General features: G+C 50.4%; 1 protein-coding gene across 9 annotated transcripts in view; it reads right to left on the minus strand.

Annotated features, from left to right (window-relative positions):
- Window positions 1-20,539, minus strand: part of GRHL3 (grainyhead like transcription factor 3) — an 82,748-nt gene that overhangs the window by 13,151 nt on the left and 49,058 nt on the right. For 8 of the 9 annotated variants that reach the window (XM_039511745.1, XM_039511742.1, XM_039511744.1 and 5 more), the window contains 9 exons: window positions 17,330-17,516; window positions 16,327-16,388; window positions 13,820-14,156; window positions 12,277-12,356; window positions 9,537-9,693; window positions 8,221-8,332; window positions 6,258-6,352; window positions 3,854-4,012; window positions 1,581-1,659 (listed from right to left, as the gene is read on the minus strand). In XM_039511745.1, coding sequence (XP_039367679.1) covers window positions 1,581-1,659; window positions 3,854-4,012; window positions 6,258-6,352; window positions 8,221-8,332; window positions 9,537-9,693; window positions 12,277-12,356; window positions 13,820-14,156; window positions 16,327-16,388; window positions 17,330-17,516 — 1,268 coding nt within the window. The remainder of the gene's footprint in view (window positions 1-1,580; window positions 1,660-3,853; window positions 4,013-6,257; window positions 6,353-8,220; window positions 8,333-9,536; window positions 9,694-12,276; window positions 12,357-13,819; window positions 14,157-16,326; window positions 16,389-17,329; window positions 17,517-20,539) is intronic. The other variant, XM_039511749.1, reaches the window with a different exon arrangement.

Here is a 20,539-nt window from a genome sequence, read left to right on the forward strand (position 1 = left end):
CAGTCTGCAGCTTCATCACATCAGTGGGATCTGTCACATTATGACAGAGATTTATGCACGTGCCCTGAGAACCAACAGCCCAAAGCTTTAAGAGTTACTCACGTGTTATACAGAGTGCATGAAACACAAGATATTTCGTAATGAGCGGCGAATGAAGCCCTAACTCTCGTCTGTAGATGGATAGGATCACTGTGCAAATTTAGGACAGTTCATGGCCTTTACCCTTAATGGTTTCCAAGGGAGGTTTTATTTTATTTGTCCTTATTGGAAGAGCCATTCATGCTGGTGAAAGACACTAGCCGACCTGATGAGGAGGAGCGGTGAGTGGAGCCTACCAGACCAAAAGACCCCACTGGCACAGACGAGGGATGGACCACAGAACCCAGACATCAAATGAGCATAGGCAACAAAAAATAAAACAGGAATAGGGATGCAGGTCACAAGGTCAAAATGGGCGAACCGGAAGGAGACACTGAGCAGAGAACCCAGACAGCACCCACTGCACCGAGACCAAGTCCAAAGAGTCAGTGGATGCTGCCCAGAGCAACTGTGCTTGGATGCACGCGTGGACATGGGACCAGAAAAAAGTCCCACAGAGGCAGAGAACCCTCCTGCTCACCCAGCTCCCTCCTCCTGGGCTGAGAGACGGACAGTGTTGGTCCCTGCCAGGAGGAGGTTAACAGCCCTGGAGACAAGCCCCGTTTAACCCCAGAATGGGTATCGCAGTGCGAGCTTCCCCACTGCGCTCACACGCCTCACTCATGCCTTGAAGGAACCACCTCTAGGTGCCCACTCAACAGGCCCAAGACCATCTCATTGCCCATGGACCCCCGGCCATCAGACAGGAACTACTGCCCTTGGAACCAACACCCGGGGAGTGGGAGGGGACAAGTGGTGCGGTGTGCAGAGCCTGAGACACCCAGCCTCCCCCGAAAACCCTCCTTAGAAGCTTCTCTTGCATGAAGGAACCATCTGCCTTTTGTTACCCCCACTGTGTGTTGGCTCTAGTAGGTGCCCCACCGCTACCCCACTCGAATAGACTTGCACAAGCCACAAAGGACAAGCCGCAATCGTAGAATATCGCATTAGGAAGGACGGGGCGGTGGCAATTAACCTAACAAATCCCTGTTTCACTCTCTCTTCACCCACGTTAAATTATTTCCCATTCCAATGGGAGCGACGGCTTAGCCCAGTTCTCAGCTCTCAGACAGTGCGCAACATTTTCAAAGCGTTCCCAGCCAGGACGAATACATCCTCCCAACACCTTGCTCACTGGGACAGAGAGAGGTTCGGTCTATCTGTCCATCTAGGCACTTCATCTCTGTCCGTCTCTGCAGGATCTGAGCAAATTGCTCCAGGCTACACAGAGAGCCCAGGCTCTCCTGTCTCCCTGTCCTGGGCACACACTGCTTTCTGGCTCTGATGGTAGCTTGGGTAGATCTCATCCTAGTACACTGTTTAGCGACTGACTCTGGGCCTGATCCAGAGCTCACTGGAGTCAGTGGAAAGACTCCTATTGACTTCAGTGGGCTTTGAATCAGGCTCCTTGTTCCCTCCTGGTCACTAGTCCTTGTACTAACCGTTGTTATTGGAGTCCACACATTTCCCTTTCCTTCTGAACTGCTTGCGCTCATCGTCCCGCATTTTCCTCTCTGCTCCCTGTGGGGAAGGTTAGGTAAAAATTAGCTCCAGCTACAGTGTTAACAGTACTCCGCTTTACAGTAAACATCCCTGGGAAACTGAGGCCCAGAGGGGCTAAGTGACTTACCCAAGGCCAAAGTATGAGACTGTGTCAGAGCTGGGATCAGCACTGAGGAGTCCGAACTCCCAGGTCTGGGCTCAGATCACGTCTTACCTTTACCTTTTAATATGCTATGAAGATTGGGGTAAATTCCCTGCTGGTGCAACTCCATTGACTTCAGTGGAAATTGCGGCTCAGCAGAGAATCTGGCCCATTGTTGTTTTTATTGGACATTTGCCTCTTAAATGGGGAGCAACAAAAGGCAGCTAACCCCATCAGTCTCCATAACAGCAGCACCAGCACAGACACAATGTGATGTTTGTGAGGGCACAGCAGGATTTGAAAAGGCCCTGTCGGCGAGCCTTTTACGAACAGAAGAACAGCCACACTGGGTCAGACCAAAGGTCCATCTAGCCCAGTATCCTGTCTTCCGACAGTGGCCAATGCCAGGTCCCCAGAGGGAATGAACAGAACCAGTAATCATCAAGTGATCCATCCCCGGTCGTCCATCCCCAGCTTCTGGCAAACAGAGTCTAGGGACACCATCCCTGCCCATCCTGGCTAATAGCCATTGATGGACCTATCCATGAACTTGTCTAGTTCCTTTTAGAACCCTGTAAGAGTCTTGGCCTTCACAACATCCTCTGGCAAAGAGTTCCACAGGTTGACTGTGTGTTGTGAAAAAATACTTTTGTTTGTTTTAAACTTGCTGCCTATTATTTCATTTGGTGACCCTTTGTTCTTGTGTTATCAGAAGGAGTAAATAACACTTCCTGATTTCCTTTCTCCACACCAGTCATGATTTTATAGACCTCTATCTTATCCCCCCCTTAGTCGTATCTTTTTCAACCTGAAAAGCCCCAATCTTATTAATCTCTCCTCATATGGAAGCTGTTCCATACCCCTAATCATTTTTGTTGCCCTTTTCTTTTAATAATGCCACCTTGTTCTTACATTGCACTTTTCATCAGTAGATCTCAAAGCAGTTCACAAAGGGAGAGAAGCGTCATTTTACAGATGGGGAAACAGACACAGACAGGCGAAGTGACTTGCCCAACATCACCCAGCAGGCCAGTATCAGAGCAGGGAATTAGACCCCAGGTCTCCTGAGTCCCAGTCCTGTACGTGCTTCATCCACTAGGCCACAATGCCCCCCCGTTGAGTTAAATATGACACACTATCTACCCATCACCATGGTATCGGAGCACCTGACCCTCCTTGGATTGGAAGACTCTGTGGTGACTAGAAAGTGGTGGAATTTTAAGAGTGTAAAATCTGATCAATTGAAAGGAGACGGAATTATTAGTCAAATTACTTAAATCTTTTTTTAATTAATACATAGTTAACTTCATTGACTAATTAACACTTAGGATAATGGAAGCCCTTGTTAAAAAGATTCCACATCCCAAGGGGCAGGAACTCACAGTAAATAGCCTGAACACCTCCCAGAGGTCTTTCAGGAAAATAAGACCAGGCCTTCCTGATATTTCTAAAGTTAAGAAAAAACCACCCCCCTTTAAAATGGAAAATATGGGCTAACCATCAGGAAAAAGCTTGCATGGTGTCAAGTATCAGGGGGTACCCGTGTTAGTCTGTATCCGCAAAAACAAGGAGTCCGGTGGCACCTTAAAGACCTCAACTGAGATTTTTTACTCACGAAAGCTTATGCCCAAATAAATCTGTTAGTCTTTAAGGTGCCACCAGTCTTTAAGGTGCCATGAGGAAAAACCTTCAAACCCTGAGAGCTACAAAACTGCAAATCAGCCTCCAAAGGGAGTGGGGAAAATCTCAGATCTTGAGTCTTAACATTTGACACCGCCAGGACTAGAGAATAAGTTACAGGGCAGAATCCTACTTAGGCCAGGGATGGATAAGATCCTCCAATGGCTCTGTCCATCTCTAACTTCTGTGAGCTCAGTGATCCAGACACACTGGCTAACTCAATCTCCTCACCCCAAGATGGCTGAACCTGTCTATTCAGTCATGCCCTCTGGGTTGTTCTGGGTTTTCATCCCCTCCAACTCAGTCAGTGGCTCCAGGTCTTTTGTGCTCGTTTGGAGTGAGTATAAAATTCCCTGGAAGCAGTTCTCCGAAGGGAGGGAGAGGCTCTACCTTATCGCAGAAGATCTTGATCTGGCAGACGGCTCGGTGCACCAGCCGGCTTGTCCCAGGGCCACAGTCATAGGTGTCGATCTGGAGGTTTAAAGGGACGCCCTTCACTCCTTTCTGGGAGGAGAAGTCTGTACTCAGGCAATTCACCCCAATAAAAACCTGCAGATAAGAAGGGAGAATGTCACAGCTTGAATGCTCACCTGCAATCCCGGGATTTTAAATGACAGAGGGAAGGATGTCATCAGAGGGCAATCGACTCTTCGGTGCTTCTGAGATTCATCCGTCCAGCCTTCTCAACTGTCATCCAGCACGTACCCAACCACTCCTCACCAGCTTAGATCTAGCAGATTCTCTGCTGCCCTGCACTGCCTGCATGCAGTGACTTAACCAGCCAGGAGTGAGTGTAACGCTCCCATTCCGATTCAGTCGTGCCTCACGCCCTCTCTGCACGGGTGTAAATGGCTGCCCCAGATGCAGGGCAATGGGGAATCTGGCCCTAGGGCTGCACTCACTACATTCCCCATCACGACCACATGCTGCCTCCCACCTCTGTGCTATAATAAAGAGATCTCCCCTCCTTGCATCTTCACAGCCTACTCCCCGCAGATGGCACAGTCCATCTAGAGGGACACTTTGGTTTGGACAATCTTGATGTTCTAATGATGTTGCAACCTGTTCCTCACAGCCCTGCCAAAGGCCTCCCTGAGCGCTATTAAGGCAACAGAAACGCTCCCGTCACCTTCAGCGGGCCTTGGGTCAGGCCCCATGCCCCTTTGTTACACACAGACAGGAGCCAGTTGCAGAGATGGAGGCAGGCTAGATCACCTCAGCATCACAGCTTGGCTCCCTTTGGAAATCAGTCCTTGGCAGGGGGGCTGGACCAATTAGGATAGTGGGGGGTGCTGAGAGCCATTGAACCAAACTCTAAGCCCTGGATATGATGGAAACCACTTCAAGCCAGGGAGTGCGGCAGCACCAGGGGGCTTCTGTAGCTGCTGTATTGGGACCCATAGTACGGTTGCAGAATTCCAACAGGGCCCTCAGACCCCCTAGTTCCTGCACCTATGGTCCTTGTTGTTAGTTACATAAATAACTCGTCCTGAAAACCGTCTCAGGCATCACTGTCTGACTAGAGCTACCTCTGGTGGGAAACATGAAGAGAACCCTGGGCACTCACATAGCCTTAGTTCTACTTCCAAACTACAAACTCATCTGTGCAACCTGGATATTTTCCCTGGAGCTTCTGGAGACAAATACTAGGACCAGTTCCTCGGCCGGCATAAATCAGCACAACTTAATGGGGCCTGTGCAGAGGATCTGATCCTGAAATCAGGTCTAGCCAATACTTCTAGACCGAAAAGAAGACACTTATCTGTTGCATTAAGCTTAGCGGCAAGAAGAAGACTGATGAATGAAGTACTCTGCTACAGACAACCCTGTATAGCTGGCCTCTCTTGGCAGCTCTCAGACGTTTCAGCTCTCTGAAGTCTCACCCTGAAGTAGCCCCAGGCCAGTGTGCGGACAAAGTTTCTGGTAACAGCTAAATTGTGTTTGGCTGAGGTGCCCCCAAGGGCTTGCTGCATACCTGGCATATTTCCATTTTTGACAACTGTGCCTTGAAGACATTTGTTAACCTCTTGGGGTTGTAAAAGACGAAGGTCGCCTCTGGACTGAAAGCGGGACTCTGGGGAGATCCCAGAGCAAACCAGAGTTTTCCCAAGCTACTAATTTAAGAGACCCAGTTTTCTTTTTCTTTCTGGCTTGTTTTAGCTGGTGTGTTTGTTTGCTGATGCGCCTTTCACCTTCCGACTGAAACCGGTAACACAAAGTACTAATGAGGACCTGGCCTGAGCAGACGCATGGGAAACCAAAACTTTCCATGGTGTGTGAAGCTCAGATGTCGATAAGAAAATGTCAGAGATTTTAAGGCCAAAAGGAATCATTGGGACAATCCAGCTGATCTCCTGCACAGGGAGTGCCACCTGGCTATTGCTGCATCAGTCTGGAGGAGGGTTCTTGTTCCTTAAGCTTTGGGGTTTTTTGTTTTCTGGGATTTTTTTTTTAAAACAGGCTTTGCCTATATGCCTGGCCCTGATCTATGATGAAAAAGGCTTTCTTCGGACTTAAAAACCCATCAGCACTAGAAAAACAGATCCAAGCCTGTCTGAGCTGTAAGCGGGATGTTAATTAGCTAGTGGTGATGCTTAAGCGCACAGAAAAGCAGGGGGCTCTCCCCCACTATCCTGGTAAATAAACAGGGTCAGGGACAAGAAATGGTTTTGGATTCGAAACTCCATTTCTCGTTCAGCTGAGGGGAAAAAGACGTGCGCAGCTCCGAGACAGCTGGCCTGTAACTGCGCCTCAGAACAAGCTCTCTCCTTTCCCCTCCGTGTTTGGATCATACCTTTGCTTCTTCGTTAGCATTCCACACGAAGGACAAGGCGTTGTATGCAATCTCCTCAATGTGCTGCACTGTGTTGAAGTTTTCTTTACAGTCGGCTGAAATGCATTTAATGAGTGATTTACTCTTTGACTGCAAAATTAGAGTCACTTCAGTGGCAGCAACGATGTTTTTAGTCAGACATGCAATTCTATACAGACGTGCAAAATGGTGTCTTCTGTGTGGCGTGACCTTGCACATACGGTGCAGGGGAGGTTCCGCCATGCGGAGGGTGTCCTTGTGTTCTACAAAAGGGCGCCTTCAATGCACATGTTCAGGGGGCCAGACAGAATCGTCCCATGGGCACGGCCAGTCCTGGGGTATACAGTGCGTGAGTTGCGTACACAGACGCCACTGCATCACATGCGCTTTGCATTTCTAAAATAGTTGTCACCCAAAGATCGCAGAGTATTACTTCAGCCTCCCCATGCACGAGATAGGTGTTTCATTCTTTATACAGTTGGATCAACTCAGGTACATAGCGGTTAAGGAACAGGCCACAGAAGAGCCCATGGTGCGGAGCGGTTGAACCTGTTATTTACACCTGTGAAAAGTGACTGCAGAGCTCTGCTAGATCAGAACAGCAGCTTTTTACAGGTGCAAATGACTACAAGAATCTGAGCCAGTGGCAGGACTCGGACCAATTCCTAGGGCCAGATTCTCTGACTCACTCTGCTCCTTTTGTGCTGCCTGAGGTGCAAAGGGAGTGGAGACTGGCCATAACCGCCTTGCTGCAGAGACCGCCAGCTTGGGAAAGACTCCAGCAGGCACAGAGCAAGTTCATGAACCTCCCCCTCCCCCATAGCCCCCAGTGCAGGTGATGTGTTGAAGGTGGAAAGGGTGGAGTTGGGGTGGGAGGGAGTAACAGTTGGAGTGCAATGTGCTCTGACTATCCCCAGCCAGGGAATGGTCCCTTAGGAACTTTTGTCAGCTGGCATAATTTAGAGCAGCCACCCAGGCTGTTCTAACCTGCACTGCGGTCAGTGCTAGTGTAGAGTATCAAGGAGTCATAACCTGGTGCTCAACAGCCCTCACCTGGCTCTGTTGCACACAGTGGAAACAAAGTGCAACAGAGAATCTTGCCACTAGCCTCCTGCTCTAACCACTAGGCAATGTTTTAGGTACTTTACTGGATGGACAAAACACTCGTATATGAGTTGTCAGGTCAAGTTCAATGCACTGTAAGAATAACCATGTGCTGGCAAGAGAGAAGATCTTTGCCATCTTGGACTTGCACGATTGAACAGGAAAAGGGTAAGATTTTTCAAAAGTGCCTAAGTAATGTAGAAGCCTAAGTCTCACTGACGTGGCTCCTATTTCTGTTTGGAAAATGGAATTTAGGCTCCTAGTCATTTTGGTGCTTTTGAAAATTTCAACCTTCAAAAATTACCCAGACAGAAAGGCATTGACACCCACAGGTCATTCTGCACCTTCGTAACAGAGATGGGAGGGAAAAAGTTTTCCCAGCCTGCGAAAATTTCACAGATTTAAAAAAATCTTCCCATCCCAAAGTACGACGAAAAGGCAAAATCTTTAAATTTTTCCAAACTGAAAATCTGGAAAAAAAATTGGTTTGGGTTAATCAAAAAATTGTACAGAAAAACTGGAATTTTCCATTTAGAATGATGTCAAAATGACCCATTAACAATTTTGAAACTTTTCTTTTTTCCAAAAAAATTTCCAAGTCGATAAATTCATCAAAATCTTTCCCATTAAAACTTTTGGTTTTGCCAAATTGGCATTTTTCAAACAAAAAACGTTTGGTCAAAAAATCCCGGCTCAGCTGTTTCCTAACTCCTCCAGGTCAAACTCTGTAGCTGAAGTTGCCTTATTGTGCATTAAAAATGGGCAAGGAACTTATCCTAAAAATAGCTGAGAGCACCCACCCACATTGGACAATCACCCCCGGGAAAGGCCCGCTGCGTACCAACGTCAATGACTCTCTGCTTGGCAGTCGGCTGGCGCGAATGCCAGTGCTTCCAGAACTTTAGCTGCTCCGTTGGATTCTTTTCATTGTCAAAAACGACCATCACAGTGCTCTGAAAAATAAGCAGAACAGCCCCACATTAATATCTTGATCATACTCAGCTCTGGGAGAGTCCTTTTCATCCATAGGCCTAATGCACTTGGCAACAAAGGAATAGTATGATTCTCCCCATTTTACTGCTGGGGAAATTGAGGCCAGAGCAGGGAAAGGACTTGGCCAAGGTCACATGGTAAGTCAGTGGCAAATCTGGGAATCAAGCTGTAGAGTCCTATCTGCGTTGTGCTACTGCATGCACGGGGCTAGGGTAGCCTAAGGGTTAAGATATTTACAGGGCCTTTAATTGCTACTAATGTTCTGCACTTAACTAGATCATTTCCTCAGAGAACTTCCCCGAACTTCCTACACCTTCCTTGGTGCACCGTCCCATCACTGCTGGAGGGAGAGGACCCAACTTCTAGCCAGGGAGACCCTGGAGAACATCAGGTCCAGCTCCACCAGAATTGCCATCCAGCATCACAGAACATTGGGCTGTGCTATGGACATGGAGGTTGACTTATTTGTAAAGCACCAAATTCATCCCTGTGCCAGGGGAGGCCGTTTATACTTCCCCTTTCTGGCTGCTCTAACTTGCCATAATGGCCACAATGGGCCATTTTGGGACAGCAGGATTTCCGGGGTGCAGGTCTGCTTTGGCTATGGTCTCTCTCCCTCCACCCTGCCCTGGAATGCCCCCTTCCCCCAGTGTGCCAGGCACAGGGGTCCCCTGTTTGGGTGATATTGCTCTTAGGAAGGGGTGCTAACCCCGTACTGCATGCCTTTTGCTTCAAACTAGCTGATGTAAAGGGGCCACACATCATTGATGACCGGGACCCACCTAACAAACAGCATTTTCAAGGCAGCCTTTTGCTTCCGGTGTTTTGTGGGAATGTCTCTTGGGCACCTCCCACCCGAATGATAAAGTTAGAGGAAAAGTCTATGGTCTCCAGGTGCTGGGTAAGACGGAGTCTGTTGACATGTCCTGAGCCTCTTTGGCCCATTCATGACTTTAATAGAATCACAGGACTGGAAGGGACCTCGAGAGGTCATCTAGTCCAGTCCCCTGCACTCAAGGCAGGACTAAGTATTATACTTTACGTACTTTAAGCCAACGTGAGCCACAAAGAACATTTTCTCTCCCTGATCCGTTCCCAGGGCAGCACAATTGCTTGACGTCCGTTTATAGCGTCTGTCAGCAAAACAGCCAGTGGGTCTCTTACCTTCACTTTATTCGAGGACAAGTGTAAACATTTGCCGTCTCCAGCTGTCCTCAGGGTGACTGGGTAGAACTGTCCTTTGTTGAGGTAGGCCATGGGCGAGTCCCCAGATTTGATGTGAATGGCTTTGGGGGAGCCCAGGGTATATTCAAAGTCACTCCTACGGAACAAAGAAAGAATGAGGAATAACCAGCCAATACCACCGCAGTCTGAACGATACCGAGAGGGACCTTAGCCAGCTCAAGACACGCAAGGTTCCATTGTTACAGGGTGGAAACACACAAGCACTTGTCTCTTTTCCACTCCCCCCATCTATCTTACCCCATATCTAGGGCCCTATCAAATTCACAGCCATGAAAAACATGTCACGGACTGTGATATCTGGTCTTGTGTGTGCTTTTACCTTCTACTATACAGATTTCACGGGGATGACCAGCGTTTCTCACATTGGGGGTCCTGACCCAAAAGGGAGTTGCAAGGGGGTCACAAGGTTATGTTAGGGGAGGTTGCAGTATTGCCATCCTTACTTCTGCACTGCTTTCAGAGCTGGGCAGCTGGAGAGTGGTGGCTGCTGGCCGGGATCCCAGCTCTGAAGGCAGTGCCCCAGCAGCGCAGAAGTAAGGGTGGCAATACCATACCAGGCCATCCTTACTTCTGTGCTGCTGTTGACGGTGGCTCAGCCTTCAGAGCTGGGATCCTGGCCAGCAGCCGCTGCTCTCCAGCTCCCCAGCTCTGAAGGCAGGTCTCTCAAGGGCTGAGCTAGTGCCCTAACCACTGCACCACGCTTCCTCTCTACCCTCACTTTGTGCTGACAAGGTAGGAATCCCCGTATGTTATTGTATCTGGTACTTTGCTACAGGGTGGTAGCAGAGCTATGGCAGGACAGAGAGTGCTTCGATGCCTTGCCAGAATAAACCATGATAGAGACAGGCCCAAGACTTCCAAAATGCCTGAAGTCAGGCCCCACCAGTATCCCCATGGGATGGCGAGCAGCAGCCTGATTGCCAGCGGTGCTGCCCGCTTGCGTCTCCTGTTCGACTGAGTGGGAGCTGCAAGCGCTCTGAACCTGGGGTCAGAATTCAAGTCTGTTGCCTCCTGCAGTGAGTGTGTCCAGGCCTCTGCTGCCACCTAGGACTTCGGACACACAAGGCCTGAGCCTGGTTGCCATCTGAAGGTGACCAAAACTCACATTTTAGGTGTGAAGGCTTTTCTTTTACCCTGACCTTCATCCCCTCTGCTAGCAACACCGAAACCCATTCTAAATGCAGCACCTCTTGGCTAGCAAAGGGGTATGCCAGCAAGTGACGGCCGGATGCTCCCTTTATGCAAATAAATAAAATGTCGGGGTCTCCAGCAAACAGAAAGCCTCTCGCCTATTAAGGTGAGCTGTTGTCCATGAGAAAGAGCAACGTGTCACCAACTGAGTCACGGTGACTCAGGAGGTGAATGAAAACTGGGATCATGTTATCTAGTCACAGATTTCATACCGTCCACAGAACAGGAAAGATCTGTTTGTGGGGAAGGGCAGGAAATGGAAGAGGAAATGGCCCTGAGGGGTGTTAAACTTCCTTGTGCCTTAAAAACGCAAGGAGACGGCAATGAATAAGTCCTCTGCTGGCTGAAAGCAAGGACCCACCATGCTCGCTCAGGAAGGACGGGAAGATTTGACCTCCCTGGCTTGTGATCTGTGCTTTCTCTATCATTTGCCCCAAGAACTGGGACTGTTTCCAGGCAGCTTCTGAAGATGATATGCAGCCAGTGAAGCTACTGGCGCAGAAAGTGCCCAGATGCCAGGTCAAGGATGTGGCATCCGCGGCAGCAAGCCTGACTAGCGTGACCACGGCTGTGAAGTGTAAGGGAGGCATGTTCGTCAGAGGCAGCAGTGGATTCAGAGAGCAGCTTCTCCACTCACTTACACCCGTGTGCCTGTAAGAGCCCCTCCAGGGATTGAACCAGGAACCTCTCTTGAGCTAAAGAGCTACAGTCTGCCACACATTCATAAAGGGGGACCTTCAACACACACTCACCAGTGACTTCCATAACCCCCTTGATGTCAGTGGCTTACTCCTGATTTACACCAGTGTAAGCAAGAGGAGAATCAGCCCTCTGGAAGCCTGAATACATGTGGTTTCAACCCAAGAACCCAGCAGGGACTCTGTGCAGTGCGTAAACGCCCCTGGGCTGGCCACAACTGCAGCAGAAGGCCCTTAGCAGGGTGACCGGGGTTCAAGCTGGACTGGGGTTGGCTGAGCTGCGTGGGGAAGCCTGCTCAGCATCCTCTGCCTCTGGCCTCCCTATAGACAGGGGACAGGCTTCTAAAGGCCCATGTTCCCTGAGTCTTGCCAGGCTGAGCGGGGAAGCTCATGACTACAGAAGGTTCTCTTGTGTTTGCTGACATGTCGGGTTTGCAGGTGGAGACAGGGATAGGGAAAACCACTTGCCCGTGAAGGCTGATTTGGATCTAAGGTTTTGGTCTAGGCCCTTTCTCTTCAAGCAATATCTCAAACCCTAACCACAGCTAAGAGCCCTTGGCTTCCACGTGCACTGAACTCCACCCCTCGTGACAGCACGCTCATCCTCAGTACACTAAGGACATTATTCCAGACTGGAATATTATTCTGTAACTCTGCCAAGGTGAGTGCCCGCCTAGATCGGCAGCTGGGCAAATGAAATGAAGGGAAGTGACCGCTGCCAGGTGAACTGGAAACCAGGGGACAGGCCAGACTAACGAACTGTCAATTACCTCTTCGCGCCATCAGCAGGGTAACCCTCGGAGCATGGCTGGTCTGGCTGGGATTTGAGGATATCACCGAAGAGCAGTGACTGTAGGGAAAATGAAACCAGGATCAATGAAAGTGGAATCTTTTCCCACTCCCCGCCTGCTGCACCGGTGATTAATAATAGGAGCTACAAACATTACAAGCAGCCAGTCCTGGAGTCCGAAGGCTTGATTCATCTCCCAAAGTCAATGCAAAGACTATTAATTCAATGGGAGTTGGATGAGGTCTCTAATGCAAAGCTCCAATTGACTCCAGTAGGTAAGGACTGCATGATCAGGCCCAGAATTAGAGACACTGCACTGAAGTCCACCTCTCAGGTGGGGACATTTTCCAATTGAGGCAAACCAGGATGCCTCTAACTAGCCCACGGTTAACGCTTTTCCCAGAAAGCAGGGCATGACTATTTGTGGTGTGTCAGCCACAGAGAGTTGGACTCTTTCAGGTCAAATCCTGAGCCATCACGAGTGACATGCTACTGACAACTTCAGCAGAGATGCAAATGGTGGTGTATGAAACATGAGCGGAAGTTGCTAAGGACATGGGTGTGAGCGCTTATGCAATGCAGTGTTCTCTGATCAGGCCTTCCATGCACAATGAGTAACGTACACACCTCGAGGCGGAAGGGCGTAGCAGAGCAAACAGGCAGGTGGAAGGTTAAGAAGCCCCTTCACCCATTCTTCTTATCACACCCACCTGGATGTTGCTCCACACCCCTCAGTGTGTCAATCACACTTGTTTCATACACCCCTCGCACGCCAATGCTGTGCAAATCACACTCCCGGATATGCCAGGTGCATCACTTACTCCACCGGTTAAGTCACTGCTGCATTTGACCCAAAGACTCCAATGGGATCTGTGCCCCGTCTGAATTTGGCCCTGCTTCTAAACTGGAGCCACATCCCACCTGACTGCATGGGATTTGTTCCATGTGGATGCATATTGCAGCAGGAGGCAGTGTCTCACTCATTGGCAGCTGCCTAGATGATGATGATAAGCATCTCAACAGCAGATCTCAAAGGGCTTTACAAAGGAGGACAGTATCCCCATTTTACAGATGGGGAAACTGAGGCACAGAGCGGTGAAGGTCACCCTAGAGGTGCTGGAGTGCAGCAGCACCCCTTGGCTTGAAGTGGTTTCTATCCGACACAGGGGTTAGAGATTTGTTCAATTGCTTTCAGCACCAGCTCAGTGGTTTGCGCCCTGGCCTGCTAAACTGAGGGTTGTCAGTTCAATCCTTAAGGGGGCCATTTAGGGATCTGGGGCAAAAATCTGACAGGGACAGTACTTGGCTCTGCTGTGAAGGCAGGGAACTGGACTCGATGACCTTTCAAGGTCCCTTCCAGTTCTATGAGATAGGTGTATCTCCATATTAAGCTAACCCCCACTATATCAATGCCACTGGGTCACCCAACAGGCCAGTAGTACAGCCAGGACCAGAACCCAGTCTCCCGAGTCCCAGTCTGGTACACTAGCCACTAGACCACACTGCCCACAACAGCGCCTGACCTCCTGCGGATCATCTTTGAAAGTGCTGTCTGGCTGCCACCTCTGCTGCTGCGGCACCACATGGATGGTTTCGAAGAGGGAGCTCAGCGAGCCATTGTCGTACACATCCCCCGAGGCGATGGCGTAGTTTTCGGGGGAGGGCTCCAGCTTGCTGGTGCTGGGCAGCAGGATGGCCGGCTTGAGGGGCACGGGGACACCCTCTAGACTCAAGCCATTTTTCTTGGGCAGGTCGGAATATTCTTGGGTCCCAGAAGCGTTTTCGGCCAGGAGCTTCATGAGGTGGGCAGAGCCCTCGAAGGATGAGATCTCGGGGTCATACTCCATTCCGTGACAGTTCCTAGGGAGAAAGGATCCCATCAGAAACAGGGACAGGAGTCACTGAGCCGTGGGCTTGCAGAGCTAGACTGAGATGAAGAAGCAAGCTGTATATTGGGGGGTAGAGGACACCAGGAATCCCAGTACAGCCAACCCAGAGAGCCCTAAATAAGGGACCCCTTGGCCTCATCCCTTTGCCTGTAGCTGCAATCCTGCAAGGTGCAGAGTCCCCCCCTCAATTCCCAATGGCATCAACGGCCACTGGGGGCGCTCAGCCCCTCGCAGGATTACAAGGTTCATAGGAAGTCTGAGGATAAGCTTTTAGCAGCAATAGTTGGTGCTTAGAGACATGCCTGGGTTTTAGATCAGCTCATCTCTGCTTGGGACATTAAATATTGACAACAGTGCAGCAGGGCCAACCCCAAGCATTCAGAAATCGTGAGTCAGCCTCGTGAGAATGGCTTAAAAATCATGAGATTTTAAAAAAAATTGGTGGTTTTATTTGATTTCTGGGTTTTGAGCCTTTAGGGTTTGCATATTCAGGTGCTCCTCTGCAAACACCAGGGCTGGAAACTTACTTAATGTTTTAAAAAGAAAGCTGAGGTTCTCATACATATTCACATGACTCCAGGAGCCAGAGCTTTGAGAAACGCCCCCAGCATTGTGAGACTCTGGATAAAATCATGAGAGCTGGCAACACTGAAGTGAGATAGATAGGGGCAAACTTCAAAGCAGGGGCAAAAGGGACAGAGCCTGGGAATAAAGCAAAGCTGAAGACTCCACAGTGCTGTTGGGCCAGAAAAGATTTTTTTTTTCTTGCAGAAGAATAAAATGCAGCTACCCTAGGCTACCTCGCAAAAAGCACTTCTACCGGACAGAATCCTGTCCTCCTCTGGGCCGCAGTCTGATATTGCCAGGTCTGCAGCCCTGGCCTAGCTGGTGGTGATAAATTATCACCCCCGTTTCTGTTTCCATACCGAGAAGAACAAACACCCCCCCCGTGCTAGTAACCCACGCTCCTCTTGGCAGCCCCAGCTGTCCCCAAGGAAGCGAAGGAGGAGCAGCAGCTGCCATCCTCTTTGCTTCACGAACTTCTATTTCAGGGATCCACGGAACACACAATGGCGCCTCACACCTGTGTTGAGTATGTCAGTGCTCAGAGAACCAGTAAATGTCCCTGAAAACTAACTCTTCCCCTACCTCCTCTGCTAGTGAGGGGAGGGGAGTGTCACCCCTTTGTGACAGGTCAGCAGGGAGCCCGAACCCCAGCTGGAGAGCAAATAGTTAAATAACCAACAGGTCTGAAATGCTGAAAGCAGCCCAGCCACCAAATCCACTTGGGGGCCAGATCCTCAGCTACTGCAGAACTCTTAGCTCCACTGAAGTCAAAGGTGCAGCACCGTTTTACCGCAGCTCAGGGTCTGGCCCTGCATTAGCACATGCAGCTCTGTTGCCATTATTAAAAACTATACATGTACCCAGTTCCTACAGAGAGCACCACTGAAAATAATGCACACAGCCCATCCGCCGGGCTGGGAGAGCAGAAGGACTTAGCCGCCAGGACTTAGCCGCCAGGAAGGAATAAAGTGTCATACAACTGCCCATTGTAGGGCAAGTGCTTCAAAAATAGTTATGCAGAGCAGATTGCCAAGGTACACAGCGTCCAGCAAGGGGCACTGACTTCCCCGAGCCTAATGGGCCATTACTGTCTCAGTGAATTCTCCGAACAGCCTTGAAGCCTACGAGGACATCAGAGAACGCTGGGCAAACTGGAAGCAGTTGAAACGGAAAACTTTTATCAAGTCAATGAGGCCGCGCCAACTCTGTGATTCCAGCCCAGCAACATATACATAGTCCCTCTGCCCTGGCCCAGTGTCACAAGGAGGGACACAAAAGAACAGACCCTCGGCTGGTGTTAGTCAGCCTAGTTCCATTGAATCCTGTTGGTGTAAATCAGCATATCCCCACTGACTTCAGTGGAGCAGATCCCCAGCTGGTGTGAATCAGCAGAGATCCATTTACACACACCGAGGACCTGGCCGAAGGAATTTTAATGTGTGTCTCTCTGTTAATAGCCTCCACTGTTGTTGGTAATAATGCTGTGCTTTGAAGTCTGTTTTATGCAAGCTAACAGATCCATCATGCATGCCAGCAGCAGACAGACAGCAAGAGAGAGCAGGACTCGGTCTAACCTTTTTCCCAGTTCATTGCGTCCCATCATACCAGGTGGAAGGATCCTCTTCTCCTTTGGGACCTGCAAAAGGGCAAAGCAATGGCTCCCTCACTGCCACAGATTTACATATGGAACGCAGAGGCAAAATAAACCCTGGCTATAAGAAGTATAATCTAGTGGCTAAGGCCCTAGACTGGGACTCAGGAGTCTCAAATTTGCTTCCCTCCTCTACTGAACTGTGTGTGACTTGTGCCTCATTTTCCCTTCTCTACCCTAAAGCAGTGCCCCACCTCTCAAGGGTGTTGTGTGGATCCAGATGTTCACAGTTGTGAGGTTCTCAGATACTCTGGTAATGGGGAGCCATGTGAAGGACCTAAGGGCTTTGTCTACACTGGCACTTATGTCGTTAAAACTTTTGTCGCTCAGGGGTGTGAAAAAACACACGTGTCCAGGAACTGCACTCCTAGCGAAGAAGCTACCACCCCTCGCTGGAGGTGGTTTTATTTTGCTGCCGGGATCAAGGGCGGCTACACAGCGCGCCGTGCAATGCGCCGTTGTAAGGTGCTTCAGATAAATCACTGAGCACATGTGCAGCCTCCCCCAGGCTGCAGAGTAACAGGCTAACCATAGGCGCTGGCTCCGTGACTGCTCCGGGCCTGGAGCACCCACGGAAAAAAAAAATGCAGCACCCACCAGCCACAGCTGTTTGGTGGTGCTGCCAATCAGCTATTTGGTGGCACCCCGATCAGCTAATCATGAGCAACAGCAAACAGCTGATCGGGGGCTCGGGGAGGAGTTTGGAGGATGGTGGAGAGCAGTGAGCGGTAGGCGGAGGCCTGGGGGAGGGGGCAGGAAGAGGCGGAGCGAAGGGTGGGGCCTTGAAAAAGGGGCGGGGTGAAGGGCAGGGCATGGGCGGGGCCTTGGGGGAAGGGGCGGAGTGGGGGTGGAGCACCCCCGGGGAAAACGACATGGTGGTGCCTATGAGGCTAACTGAGGGCACACGGTGCCCACTAGGAACGTACCATGTAGTAGTCATAGAGGAGGCTCAGGGCAGCTACGCTGTCGTCGTCTCCGTTCACCCTCATCATGGCCTTAGTGGCGGCTGTCAGGGGGTTCTCCAGGTAGCTTTTCCAGGCTTCGTCTTCACTGGTGTAGGGGAATTTCGGGAAGCTCATGCTGTCGTTCTTCAGGAAGCACATGGACCTGAAACTGAGCCAGCGAGGTGGAGCTGAAGGCAACCAGTCCCGGCCAGGACGTGTCCCATCGCTCCTTTCAACGGGCACAGAACAAACGTGGGCTGGGATTCTCAAAGGAGCCACTGGAACTCAGTGGGCGGCGGACGCCTACTCCCCTCGGCTGCTCTGGAAAGCCCATCTGTGGCTGCGTTTTGTGCACTGTTAGGGCCATGGCCTGTCCTGACAGGAGCTATGAAGGGAAGCCAGGCAGGCACCTTCTGCTGCAGCCATCCTGTTGGCCACAAACAGATGCCTCAGCCCCAGCAAGAGAATGGCAGCACAGTGGAGCAGCCTTTGCTAACGCTCTGACCGCTAGAGCATGCTGCCACCCGGACATCCCCACCCAGGGCACGTCCTGTGCCTGTGCGGGGTGGCACACGGGCTGCTTCGCACTCACTTCCTTTTACTCAGTGCACAAGGGTAACGTGACATTGCGAGCTCGTTGTTTTTCACTATTCGTGTTGCGGCAACGGGGGTCCGCGAGGAGGAGAAATGATCCCTGGGGAGCCGCGCCACGCGGTCCGACGGGATGAATCCAAATCCCCCTCATGGTTTCCTGACTTTGTAAACTTTAAAGTCAGTTCTAACATACTCTTTTAAAATCATTTTTGATATGATCAACAGAATTCCAGTTCCAGGGAGGAAATTCCACCGGCCCAATTGTGCTTCCTTTACGTACACTGAATAGTGCCCCGTCTGTGTTCTGCGCTTTCAATTTCCCCAGCTCTCTAAATTCTGCCTCAAGAGACTCTCAGACACACAATTACCTTGCTGTGAAATACACACCTTGGGCACCTTTCCTTTCCTCTTGCAACCCATGGTATTATTCAGTAGATCAGAGCCAAAAATGTCTAGTTGTCCCTGTGCATTCTGCTCAGCTGGGCTGCAACCACTCAGAGGGGATGGGATGAGTAGCAGACCCAGCTTGCAGCACCTGCTGGGTCCAGTGGGGCATTTTACCCCACAGGAACTGTTGATCATACCCCTGACATGCTGACAATCCACCCCTCCATGACATCACCACTACAGCTGGTTGACATTTTTCATTTAAAACATTTTGTTGTTGTTGACAATAAATTGCTTTATATTTTAACATCAAAATTCCATGGGAAATAGCCATTTTCTATTAAATTGGGGGTAGGGGACTGAAAAAAACAACCACCAACCTCCCCTCCCCAGCTTTTTTTAAAAAACACAGTTTTCAGCTGCTGAGAACTGGGACATTTTTGGATTGTCGGTTTTGCAATGAAAAAGTTAGTTAATAGGAAAATTCAGCTGGAATCTCATTCTGGGTGAAACTTCCGGGGGAAAAGACGTTTCTCAACCAGCACTACTCACTGCTGATTTGACCCCTCTATCGGGCCCACGGGCCTTCTGTCAGTCCTTGAGTCCTAGGGTTTGACCTTCAGTGAGACATTGGTGATTCATTTGCAAACAAGTTTCCAGCTTTGTTCTCATGCCCCATCTGCACCTGCAAGCCCCACTCTTGCTTATTCTAATGGTTTTCAACCCTTTGTCATCTGCGGACCCATAGAAATTTCGAATGGAGGCGCGGAGCCCTTTGGAAGTCTTAGGCACAGTTTGCGGACCCTCAGGTCTCCGCAGACCACAAGTTAAAAACCACTGGCTTATTCAAAGGGCTCTTGTGCTAGCCGAAGGGGGCTGCTACCCACTGGTGCAGGCTTCAGGAGCCCATTTTCACAGCCCTAGGCGTGACCAACCCAGCCGGACCCGTAGGCACTACATAGCTTATTATTAACAACGAGTCTTTTCGGCTCCCTTTGGTTCTGCGATGCAGGAAATCACACAGGTGTCCTGAGAGAACTCTTCCCCCTACGGGCCACATGCTCAATGGCTGTTTCGGAGAAGGTAACCGGACCTGCGGGCCTGCATCCAAGGGCAGCATTTGGCCTGAATTAGCGTTGCTGCCTTTTGCTCCATCCTGTCTGGCAGCCCAGCTCTGGGATTGCAGGAAGAACAGGATGGTTTCAGAGGCCATGGAGGCACTAACCTCCCACTGCTGCAGCTCCACCAGTGGGAGCGCTGCTGAAGATGGTACACAGGCCTTTTCAGGTTAGGTGCCTAAATGCCGCTGAGGACGTGGGCCTAACTTTCCCCCAGCGGAGCTGCGGCTGTAACAATCTAGCGGTGCCCAGTTTCCCCCAGAACAGCCCTGGACAGAACCATACTGGGAGAAGCAGCTGCCTGTTCTGCTCTTTACTCATATAACACGCTGGCCCCATATTTCCCTATTTTTGCGGCCCCCACCTGCCCAGCTGCTGGTATAACGGAGATGCTGCGTTTGCCCTTCATTTCCTCGCCTTCGCCGGCTGGGCTGATGCTCTAACCTTGGTTTCACTCGGTACGTGAAACTGCACCAGGTGTTTGGCGAGTTTCGTTGTCTCTGGCAGTTCTCACGCAGCCTTCCCTCCCCTTCAGTGCTGCTCCGCCTGTCTCTAAGGAGAGGAGCCCGGGATGACTCAGATTTCACGGCTGTCGCCGGGGCTGTTCAATCCTGTCTGGGCAGGAATCCTCACCCATTCTCAACCCAATCTGCTCAAGGAAGAACAGTCAGCACTACTCTGGGGGGTGAGACTCAATTCCTATCGCTTGGGATGAGTAGAAAGAAACGCACCGTGGAAAGACAAAACAGCAAGGCGCAGAGGAGGTTAGAAAAGCACCTCTGTTAAAATGAGAAATGGTTTGGAACCAGTACCCCAGATCCAAACCCTCTCACACTTTGGGAAAACATTCTCATCTGGATCCAGATCCTTTGTCTCCTCTGCGCCGCCCGCCACGAACGCCTGTGCAAAGGGATTTCACAGCAGGTGTACAATGCCACTGAATCAGAGTGGTACCATTTTTACACCTGCTTTGCCCTCCAAGGAGCAAGGCAGAGGGGGAACTAGATTCCGCAATCTCTGCAGCTTGTGCCCAGCTCTCGTCTACGACAGGGAAAAGTTCCAAAAATGCCTGAGGAGCCTAAGCCCCATTTTT

Source organism: Mauremys reevesii, linkage group 23 (genome assembly GCF_016161935.1).
Source record: "Mauremys reevesii isolate NIE-2019 linkage group 23, ASM1616193v1, whole genome shotgun sequence".
NCBI classification, from domain to species: domain Eukaryota; kingdom Metazoa; phylum Chordata; order Testudines; family Geoemydidae; genus Mauremys; species Mauremys reevesii.